The sequence below is a fragment of the Harpegnathos saltator genome, unplaced genomic scaffold, assembly GCF_003227715.2.
Source record: "Harpegnathos saltator strain DR-91 unplaced genomic scaffold, Hsal_v8.6 scaffold206, whole genome shotgun sequence".
Taxonomy (NCBI): domain Eukaryota; kingdom Metazoa; phylum Arthropoda; class Insecta; order Hymenoptera; family Formicidae; genus Harpegnathos; species Harpegnathos saltator.
This window is the reverse complement of record NW_020229991.1, coordinates 128,591-140,419: the sequence shown is the minus strand read 5'-3', so window position 1 is coordinate 140,419 and position 11,829 is coordinate 128,591. Positions and strand designations below refer to the sequence as shown.

Genomic DNA, 11,829 nt, shown 5'->3' with positions numbered 1-11,829 from the left:
TATCCCTTTTTGTTCGGTATTAGCACGACACTTCTTTTCACAGCGATATGTTCGATACTCCAAGCGGTACTTTTCTCGCTTTAGCCGACAACAGACTAACGATCCCTGAGATAAGAGATAGGAGAGAAGAAAAAGCGAAGACGGGAGTTCGCTCTTTTATTCTCCGCCAAAAACAGTGTCGCTCCTTTCTTCATTGTTGTGTCTTGCTACGTTTCTCTCCCCGTTCCTCGTTTCATCTCCCAATACGGGAATCCTTCCGCGGATCTTTGTTGTCGATCCGCGGAACGGGTCTCGGTCTCACTCTCGCGCGTTCTCTCTCTCGCTCGCGCTCCCGCTGTCGTGTCGCCTAGGCCCGCTTTGTCTAGCCGGCGTTCACGTTTCGAGCACGGGAACGCCGACCGTTTGGTGCGATATCCCTGCAGGCCTGTGGACAACGAAATCGGCAGCGAGAATCTTTCACTACGATACGGAATCGATAATAGTATTCGTAAAGAAGTGCATTCACCTGGGGTGGCGGTCTGGCTGAGGGGTGTCGTCCTCTTCCCTCCTCCACTGGTCCCTCCGGTCTTGATGGGCGGCGCAGGAGGTCCAGGGGCACAGAGCTCGGGGACGCGGGACCGTTCCACCTGCGCGCTCCTATTACTAACACTAATTACTGCGGGGGAGGGCAAGGCGGCGCTCCCCCCTCCATAATTCTCGCGCGATGTACTGTTCGCCCCCCCCGCACCCCTGCATAAGGGCCGAAGGTTCGGCCATCAAAATGTGTTTTGATATATGCTTAAATTCATATAGAAAAGCCTTAATGATGATATCTGTATATCTGATATAAGTTTAACGCTGTTTGATATTTCCTATATATTGACTCTTTTATTTAAATGATTGCATATTTAATTTTTGTTTAAATTGGAATTATGAGACCCCTTTAAAGTTTATTGTTGCATAAAAAAATTAAGAATAATGATCGCATACTTATTTTTAATTTGAGCTCGACTGATTAGATTAAACTTGTTCTTATTTTATGCAGTTAGATGCTTTAGGGAATATAAGAAAAATAAATTTAATAACATATTTAGCATATTTTTTATATTACTTCCAACGTGATATTCAATTTTCATTTAAATTGGAATTATGAGACTCCTTTTAAGTTTATTATTGCATCAGAAAATTAAGAATAATGACTGCATACTTAATTTTAGTTTGAACTCGACTGATGAGATGCTTTTTGATTATTGTATTTAGAAAATTAAGAGTAAGAACTGTTATGTTTATATCCACTGTTACTTTTTTTACTGTTTATATGTTGTAAAATATATGTGCAATAAATAGCCAACACTTATTTCAGATATATTTATTTCCTTTTTTCAGTAACACATGAGCAAAAAAAATTGTTTTTAACACATTGATCAATTGTTATAATTAAAATACATGAAATACATTAGAATATGTGGAAGTTATTTCATTTTTATCTTATATTGTAAACATCAATAAATTTTTAATATAAATTAAATTAAAATCATTTTAATAAAGGTCCCAAACCACCTGTCCAAAGTCCAAGAAACATCTAATTGTTTTAATTTATAAATCTCATTGTCAATTCATTCATGATTCTTATTCTTTTTTGGTTACCTAAATCTGCCCCTGGTACTATAACACCAGCGGCAATATTCTCAACATTGTTAGGACAAACAATAATATCAATATTGTCATTTTGTAATATGCAAATATAGTGCATTACACAGCATGCAATAATAAATTATAGTATCTTGGTCATTGTTCGAAACAAGACCGAACATATGATAGCTCCGGAGAGCTGGCTGGAAATAAGGGATCGCCTTGCGACGTCCGCCTGCGTCCAGGTTCGCTCGAGTCCGCTCGACGACCGACCGGTCGTCCTGATCGAAGGCCGGGGCCCCGTAAGGCGACCACGGAGTGCGCCGACGCACCGCGCTCAGGGACGGCGGCGAAGCGATCAAGAGAGAGAGAGAGAGAGGACACGCACGCAATGCTGGAGAGACGCCGAAGTAAAACGCAACGAACGCAGTAGACGCAATAGAGTGTCGCGGAAGTAATGTAGTAAAACGCAAGTGGAACAACGCAGGAGAACGACGCAACTATGTACAAGCGAAACAACGTCGCTTACGCAAGTCCCGCAAAACACACGTCCGTGACGTCAACGGTGCGCGGCACCCGAAGCACGCCAAGGACGTGCAACGAAACGACCTCCGTCGTTTCGGATGGCCTGCCCTTCCGGACGTAACAGCCAGCCACGGTCCCGAGGACGCGTGGGAATGGAGCTCCGAGAGCTCCGGCTCGCAGGACGACCAAGTCGCTCCTGCGAGAAAGCCAAGTTCCCAACGGACACTTGGACGAAGGAGCGCGAACGCTCTAGGACTGCGACCGAGCCGCTTCAAAATCGCCAAGGCCCCCCCTACGGACACTTAGGCAACAAGGGAGCTCGAAGCTCCGAGGAGACGGTCGAGTTGCTCCTAAGATCACGGCAACGCCGTGAGTCCGAGATCACAACGAGATTCGAACCATTAGCCTCAACCCAGCAGGGTGTATCGGCGCCACCTTCAATTCAGTAGAGTCTATAGAGCAGTGGTTCGAATCTGAACGAAAGACCGATCGCCCTAGGAAGCCTAGAAAAAGCGCGTCGGTAATCACCAGTACACGGTGCACTAACACGTAGCACTACGTGCTACCAAAACTGGCCAGGCAGAAGACAAGGCAAGGCAAAGGCCAGGCACGGCGCGCTTGGTTATATATCCGGGCGGTCGAATCTTGCCTGCGGGCAGCGGAATCGCGAGCCGCGCCGTGTAGCGGCCGCGGTTGGACCTAGTGGGGGTCCCGCGCGCTCGCTCGCGAGAACCCGCGTCCCACGCCGCTAGCGAGAACGCCCCGGGAACCAGGCCGCCGGCCCTGCAGCGTCGACTCGCACCGACTTTCCGTACGGCATCACGTGCATATTAGTATAAGCATATTAGTAAAAGGCATATTAGTAAAAGGCAGACAGTCAAGCAAAACTCGAAATCTCATTTTCAAAAGTCCAAAAGCTCTTTCAATGGCCATGCGAGTAGATGATAAGCAATAATTAAAGTTTTTTTGTCTTGCAATGAGATGTCTATTATCTCTAAATGGCACTATGACATGTGGATGAATTGAATATGCTGCATCTCTTAAAAGATGAGAATCGAAGGGAAAATAATTATGTGGCTGTTGGATAAAGTCAGCTAGAGGAGAGTTTCTAAAAACTCGTGCATCATGCACAGATCCTGCATGCCCAACATAGCAATGAGTAAATAAACTTCGAGCATTACACACAGCTTGTAGATGAATAGCGGGATAATTTTTTCTACAGACATAAGAAGCTGCATCTTTTTGAGGACTATGTATCTGTATAAATGAGCTATCAGTAGCCCCAATAACGCCTGGAAAACCTTTTACTTTTTTAAATGCTTCCATAGCATCGATAGCCTCTTCTTTTCTTGGCCATTTAATAAAATGTGGTGCTAGACAGTGGAGAGTATGAGTTACCCGTCTCACAGCGCGCAATGCAGTGGCCTTTCCCACACCAAACTTGACGCACACAGATCTGTATATAGAATGATATGATTATAGTTGCAATATTATGCTGTTTCTTTCAATAGTTTCAAATACATACTGATATGAATCTGGAGTAGCCATGTACCATAATGTTATTAAAAGTTGCTTTTCTGCAGATATTTGTTTCCTTCCACGAGCATTTGTGGCATTCAAAGGTGCCCTCAAAAGCCTCAGAATTATTTGAAATGTCTCTGGAAACACTCTACATACTACATGAAATGAAATATATGGCAGACCTGCATTTATTAATCATTGACGAGAAATACATTTGTACAAACCTAAAATGTTCTTTAAAGTTATTTTTGAATATCCTGGAATAACTCGTTCCACATAATCGTTTACTTTTTCGACTTGACGAGTTTGACCGCGCGTCTTATTCGCCATTAACATGACATATAAGGTACGCATGTCAATTTCCTCGTCATTAACATCATCTTTATTGTCATTGGAATCACTGCTGGATGATGAAGAAATTTCGTCATAATCTTCTTCGTCAATCTGGCTGCAGATAATAGAAGACACAACAACGAGTAACTTCTTATCCGCCATGTCTGTTTACAAACAGTCCAAAGATCGCATAGGTCCGTTCCGTTTTTCTATGCGCATTAAGAGTAATGGTAAAAACGGAACGAGCCAATGCGCTTATATGATGCGCTGCTGTCAATGCGATCCATGCGTGAAACGGAACGCACCCAATATATTCTTGAGACTAAATAGAGCAAAAAACTCTAGTACCACTTTTTCTTCTGACAAATAGTCAGCGAGATATCGTGAGTTAAATATTGAAAAAGTTATTAAATTTTCCTTAAATAAAATTAAAAAATGTTTCAGATAAAAGTTGTTCAAATTAATTGCTAGAAAAAGACGATATAATAAAAAATTGGGATATCCATTTAAGACCAAGGTTAAATTCATAACGTCAGTAAATAGATCCTTTGAAGCCCTACAACTTTTGTCTGAAATATTTATCTCTAAAATGTTCTATTTCCGAAATAAAAGGGCTGTACGAATGGTCTGAATCACTCTATATATATAATAATTTATACGCGTATAATATATTAACACGTTTCCAATATTTATCAAGAGGCATTATCTTATACAGGAACTTAATACCTCGCCTGTAACAAAATTGGATATCTGAGGTATATAGTCATCGACAAGTTTCAAAGTCTGCAAAAAACAGTAAATACTATATAATAATAATATATAATATATAAGTGAATATTATAATCCGTAACCATTGAATCTGCATCTGCTTCTGTATAATCAATTGCAGTAGTAAACATAACATTTCTTGTATTATTATATAAAAATAAATATAATTCATTAATTATATTATAAAGATTATTATATTTGTTTCAGTGCAATATAAATAAAATATACTAACATCAAAGCTGAATCTGTATCATTCAAAGGATCAGATATATCCAATCCATTACTTGCATTTATTCCTATTTTCTCAGTCATAACATCTATTATTTCGACAACCTTATCGTGTGAAATATTGTAACATGCTTTAGCTTTAGAGAAATTTTTGTAATTATTAGTATTTGATATATAGTAACTAATGCATATAAAACTTCGTTCTATATGCCAGATCCAGGAATTACTCTAACTATAAGAATAAGATTGTAAGTTAATTACATACAAATAATATTAATGAATAAACGCATAAAACCTATTTCAACTAAAAATATATTAAAAGTTAAGTATAAAACTTTATATTAAAAAAAATTATACTTACTTGATCGTCTTGTTTTCGATGAGAATGTGAATATCCTCCATCGGTCGCAGATATCGCAGATACAAATTATATTATCTGTTATACAAGCAATTGGAAAATTGCCCAGATATAGCGCATGAAGAGGAAGAAGGGGCCGACGACCTTATTGAAATATATCTTTTTTTATCTTTTATTTATTCTTAATATTCTTTCATATAATTAGTTTTTTGTAATTTGAATGTATTAAAACTTTCATTTATATTACTGTAATCTTTGAAAAGATGAATCTGCATCTGCTTCTGTATAATCAATTGTAGTAGTAAACATTACATTTTTTGTATTATAAAATATACTAACATATCAAAGCTGAATCTGTATCATTCAAAGGATCGTCAGATATATCCAATCCATTACTTGCATTTATTCTTATTTTCTCAGTCATAATATTTGTTGTTTCGACAACCTTATCGTGTGAAATATTGTGACATGCTTTAACCTTAGAGAAACTTTTGTAATTATCTGATATACAGTAACTAATGCATTTAAAACTTCGTTCTATATGCCAGATCCAGGGATCTGATATACAGTAACTAATGAATTTAAAACTTCGTTCTATATGCCAGATCCAGGGATTACTTTATCTATTAATGACATACAAATAATATTAATGAATAAACACATAAAACCTATTTGAACTAAAAATATATGAAAAGTTAAGTTTAAAACTTTATATTAAAAGAATTATACTTACTTGATCGTCTCGTTTCCGATGAGAATGCGAATATCCTCCATCGGTGGCAGGTATTCGGCATCGTTCAACAACTAATGAAATGGTTCTCTTATGCCAAATATCAGGTGTAGTAAAAAGAAATCCATTATTTTTCCAATAGATGGCTTTAGTTATCTGTATCTCGCGTTGTATAAGTCCGATCGGGTTCCACTAGATGGCGTTAGAAAGATGAGATTTCGTACTAAAAAAACTTTTGTGACAGTTTTGTGATTAGTTGACTCAGTTTTGTTTGAGCGCGCGTCAAAGATGGACACTAGCAAAGAGAAAATACGCTATATTTTACAGTTTTTCTTCGATAAAGGCGAAAACGCAAGCAAGGCTGCTGAAAATGTGAATAGTGTTTATGGTCCTGATACTGTAACAGCCAATCACGCGCAATTTTGGTTTCGTCGATTCCGTTCCGGTAATTTCGATATCAAAGATGCACCACGCACTGGAAGGCCAATTGTCGAAAATATCGATAAAATCATGGACATTGTCGAGTCCGACCGTCATGTAAGCACTGTTTCGATTGCTCAAGAGCTAAAGATTGCATAAAAAACCGTTTGGAACCATTTGAATAAGGCTGGATACAAAAAGAAGCTCGATATATGGGTGCCATACGAGTTAACGCAAAAAAACCTCATGGACCGAATTTCCATCTGCGAATCGCTGCTGAATCGCAACAAAATCTACCCATTTCTGAAGCGGTTGGTCACTGGTGATGAAAAGTGGATCACTTACGACAACATCAAGCGAAAACGGTCGTGGCCGAATCGCGGTGAGCCGGCGGAAACGGTGGTCAAGCCAGGATTGACGGCCAGGAAGGTTTTGCTGTGTGTTTGGTGGGATTGGCAGGGAATTATCTACTATGAGCTGCTCCCCTACGGCAAAACTCTTAACTCGGAACTATACTGTCAACAATTGGACCGTCTGAAGGAAGCAATCGCCCAGAAGCGGCCAGCTTTGGCCAATAGGAGAGGAATTGTGTTCCATTAGGACAACGCCAGGCCACACACATCGATAGTGACTCGCCAGAAGCTCCGGGAGCTTGGTTGGGAGGTTCTTATGCATCCACCTTATAGTCCGGACCTGGCACCAAGTGATTACCATCTGTTCCTGTCCATGGCGAACAATTTTGCTGGTGAAAAATTCGCTTCAAGAGAGGCTTGTGAAAATCGACTGTCTCAATTTTTTGCCAATAGGGACGAGGGCTTCTATGAGAGAGGCATAATGAAATTACCTTCAAAATAACAACAAGTTATCGAACAAAACGGCGCATATTTGACCTAAATCGGATCATTCTAACTATGGTAATTAAAGCCTTCAATTTCATGCAAAAATAATGGATTTCTTTTTACTACACCAGATATATCTTAAAAAAAGGAAATAATTTGAATTTGAGATTTCTAAAAATATTAAGTATACGACTTGGCGGTACTGTTTTAATATATCACTTCTTTTGTATAATATAATATATATTATATATCTGCATACCATATAACTGTCCTGCTATTGATACTTTAGTTGTTGGGACAGTAAATTTTACATGTAATTCTACATGTAATTACTTATAAAAATTTATGCCAATATATATTAGGTTTCTCAGTTGACGCTACTGTCTAATATACACAGTCTGTCCCAGATCCAATGAGACTGGTCTAAAAAAAATACAAAGCGTTTATTATTTTGATTTTTTATTCTTATTTATTCAAAATAGTCTCCTTCTGAGTCAATACAGCGCTGGAAACGTTCAACAAATTTTTCGAAACATTTTTTATACTCATCGGCTGGAATGGCCTTTAGTATGGCGGTCGAAGTCTTTTGGATGACCGGGATGGTATCGAAACGATTTCCTTTCATCCCCAATTTCAGTTTGGGAAATAGCCAGAAGTCGCACGGAGCCAAATCAAGTGAATACAGTGGATGATCGATAACAGTGATGCCTTTTTTGGTCAAGAATTCACGTACCATGGCTTTATGCGATGGTGCATTATCGTGCAACAAAAACCAACTGCTTGGCTCTCGATATTCCGGTCGAACTCGTCGAATTCTGGCCCACAATCGTTGTAGAACTCCCAGATAATATTCTGCGTTCACCGTCTGACCTTCTGGGACGAATTCACTATGAACATTCCCTTTAAATCGAAGAAAACAGTTAGCATTGTCTTGATTTTGCTCTTCTGAAAGCGTAATTTTTTCTCTTTTGGCTCTTCTGGTGACTTCCATACCGCACTCTGACGTTTTGTTTTTAGCTCGTATTGAACCACATTTCATCACCAGTTACAATGGCTGACACGCTTGCCGGATTCCTTCGGGACTTTTTTAACATGTCTTTGCAATGCTGAACTCTCCAATCTTTTTGGTCGTCTGTCAGAGTATGTGGCACGAAGCGCGCACAGACCTTCCGTTTGCCCAGATCTTCGGTCAAAATTCGATAGACTGTGCTTTTCGGTATTCCAGTTTCCTCTTCGATGAGTCTCGCAGACATACAGCAGTCGCTTCGAAGAATTTCTTTGACTTTCTCGATGTTTTCTTCATTGTGAGTGGTTTTTGGCGGCGGTGCTCGGTCATCGTCTGCAAGGTCCTCACGACCGTCACGGAATCGGCCAAACCAACGGAAAATCTGTGCACGGAACATGCATTCATCCCCGTACACATTTTTTAGCGTTTCGTACGTTTCTGCACCACTTTTACCCAATTTAAAGCAGAATTTAATATTCGCTCTTTGTTCCATGTTGGTTTTTCGACCGAAGTACACAAAGTGACTTTACATAAAATGTCAAACCACAGTGAAATATCAACCGAATTCGCTCAAATTTTGAGGTTAAGTAGATGAAGGGTAGGACATTCACCTACCATCATTCCATCATAGATGTCGCTAAGAACTTTGATGGAACCAGTCTCATCATATCTGGGACAGACTGTGTATCACTTCTTTTGTACAGTAGAATAGTGTTGTAGAGTTTTATTATAGTTATAAGTTTTACTTGTAAATCTTATGTTATATACACATAGCGCTTGTACTTGGCACCTTTTTTTACCGTTTTGTTTAAAAAGGTAAGTTTTATATTAGGTGTAGTAAAAAGAAATCCATTATTTTTGCATGAAATTGAAGGCTTTAATTACCATAGTTAGAATGATCCGATTTAGGTCAAATATGCGCCGTTTTGTTCGATAACTTGTTGCCATTTTGAAGGTAATTTTATTATGCCTCTCTCATAGAAGCCCTCGTCCCTATTGGCAAAAAATTGAGACAGTCGATTTTCACAAGCCTCTCTTGAAGCGAATTTTTCACCAGCAAAATTGTTCGCCATGGACAGGAACAGATGGTAATCACTTGGTGCCAGGTCCGGACTATAAGGTGGATGCATAAGAACCTCCCAACCAAGCTCCCGGAGCTTCTGGCGAGTCACTATCGATGTGTGTGGCCTGACGTTGTCCTGATGGAACACAATTCCTCTCCTATTGGCCAAAGCTGGCCGCTTCTGGGCGATTGCTTCCTTCAGACGGTCCAATTGTTGACAGTACAGTTCCGAGTTAAGAGTTTTGCCGTAGAGGAGCAGCTTATAGTAGATAATTCCCTGCCAATCCCACCAAACACACAGCAAAACCTTCCTGGCCGTCAATCCTGGCTTGGCCACCGTTTCCGCCGGCTCACCGCGATTCGACCACGACCGTTTTCGCTTGACGTTGTCGTAAGTGATCCACTTTTCATCACCAGTGACCAACCGCTTCAGAAATGGGTAGATTTTGTTGCGATTCAGCAGCGATTCGCAGATGGAAATTCGGTCCATGAGGTTTTTTTTGCGTTAACTCGTGTGGCACCCATACATCGAGCTTCTTTTTGTATCCAGCCTTATTCAAATGGTTCCAAACGGTTTTTTGTGCAATCTTTAGCTCTTGGGCAATTGAAACAGTGCTTACATGACGGTCGGAATCGACAATGTCCATGATTTTATCGATATTTTCGACAATTGGCCTTCCAGTGCGTGGTGCATCTTTGACATCGAAATTACCGGAACGAAATCGACGAAACCAAAATTGCGCGTGATTGGCTGTTACAGTATCAGGACCATAAACACTATTCACATTTTCAGCTGCCTAGCTTGCGTTTTCGCCTTTATCGAAGAAAAACTGTAAACTATAGCGTATTTTCTCTTTGCTAGTGTCCATCTTTGACGCGCGCTCAAACAAAACTGAGTCAACTAATCACAAAACTGTCAGAAAAGTTTTTTTAGTACGAAATCTCATCTTTCTAACGCCGTCCAGTGGAACCCGATCGGACTTATACAACGCGAGATACAGATAACTAAAGCCATCTATTAGAAAAATAATGGATTTCTTTTTACTACACCTGATATAAATTTTACTTGTAATGTAAAGAGAATTTACAAGGACACTTTATTATAATAAAAATGCTGTCATGTATGTATTAATCAAGTTTTAATTCGAGATAGTTTTTTAAAGTCAAATTAGATATCATTGACATTTCGTCAATTATAACAAGAATAACATCTTTGAATAGAAAAATATCAAAATATGTAGAATATATACACATTCGATAAGTATATTCTATAGTGAAGGTTTATAATTTATTATAATATTATATAAACTTAATAGATACATACGTACTACGTACATACGTACCTATATTGGTATGTATGTATATACAACCATACCAATATATATATCAATATATACTCTCTCACTTTCTTTCTCTCACTCTCTTCCACTCTCTCTAGCTCTTTCTCATTCTCTTTCATTCTTTCATTCTCTCACTCTCACACTTTCTCTCACTCTCAAAACTTTCTCTCTCTCTCTCATTCTCTCTCATTCTCTCTCATTCTCTCCCATTCTCTGTCATTTTCACTCATTTTCTCTCTCACTCTCACTTTCTCTCATCCCCAAACCTTCTCACACTCTCTCACTCTCCCTCTCCCATTCTCTCACCCTCTCTCATTCTCTCCCATTCTCTCTCATTCTCTCTCATTTTCTCATTCTCTCTCTCTCTCTCTCTTTCTAATAAAAATCACTCTTACCCTCTCTTTCTCTCTCTCTCTCTCTCTCTCTCTCTCTCTCTCTCTCTCTCTCTCTCTCTCTCTCTCTCTCTCTCTCTCTCTCTCTCTCTCACCTTCTCTCATTCTCTCCCATACTCTCATTTTCTTTCATTCTCTCTCGTTCTCTTCTGTGCTCGTCCATTCTGTCATTCTCTCTCATTTTCTCTTTCACTCTCACACTTTCTTTCACTCCCAAACTCTCTCAAGCTCTCTCACTCTTCCACTCTCTCTCACTCTCACTATCTCTCATTCTCTTCCATTCTCTCCCATTCTCTGCCATTCTCACTCATTTTCTCTCTTACTCTCACACTTTCTCTCACTCCCAGACCCTCTCACGCTTTCTCACTCTCCCTCTCTCATTCTCTCGTTTTCTCATTCTCTCTTTTTCTAATAAAAATCATTATTTTATTATTTTGTAACGGCCGAACTCCGCGGTTCGGTCGCTGCTACGCGTTTCGCGCGGATAAGGCTCATCGGAGTCCAGGTTCGGTGAGGAGGAAAGCAGGGAGACGTTTGAGAAGAATATAAGTACGTTAGCTTTATTCTATACTTAATTTGGTACAAGAGTTCGGCCCCGAAGGCGATGTCGCGGGTTGCGTTTATAAGGCGCGTCGGTACGGTACGGTGCGGTGCGGTGAGCGGTGCGAGCGCTCGTACGAACGGATAGGCCGTGC

At 39.8% G+C, this 11,829-nt stretch overlaps 1 protein-coding gene across 1 annotated transcript; it reads right to left on the bottom strand.

The window, feature by feature from the left end:
* Nucleotides 1-2,955: 2,955 nt before the first annotated feature.
* On the bottom strand, nt 2,956-3,684 carry LOC112588391 (putative nuclease HARBI1). Its single transcript, XM_025298119.1, has 2 exons — nt 3,662-3,684; nt 2,956-3,592 (listed from the first exon to the last, which is right to left on the bottom strand). Exons 1-2 carry the CDS (start codon nt 3,682-3,684, stop codon nt 2,956-2,958), a joined length of 660 nt encoding a protein of 219 aa, XP_025153904.1.
* Between the last annotated feature and the right edge of the window lie 8,145 nt (nt 3,685-11,829).

Coding starts and splice junctions, on each gene's coding strand:
- LOC112588391 (XM_025298119.1), bottom strand. CDS start 3,684: ATGGCTACTCCAGATTCATATCA. Junction 3,593..3,661: donor GCTACTCCAGATTCATATCA/GTATGTATTTGA, acceptor TTCTATATACAG/ATCTGTGTGCGTCAAGTTTG.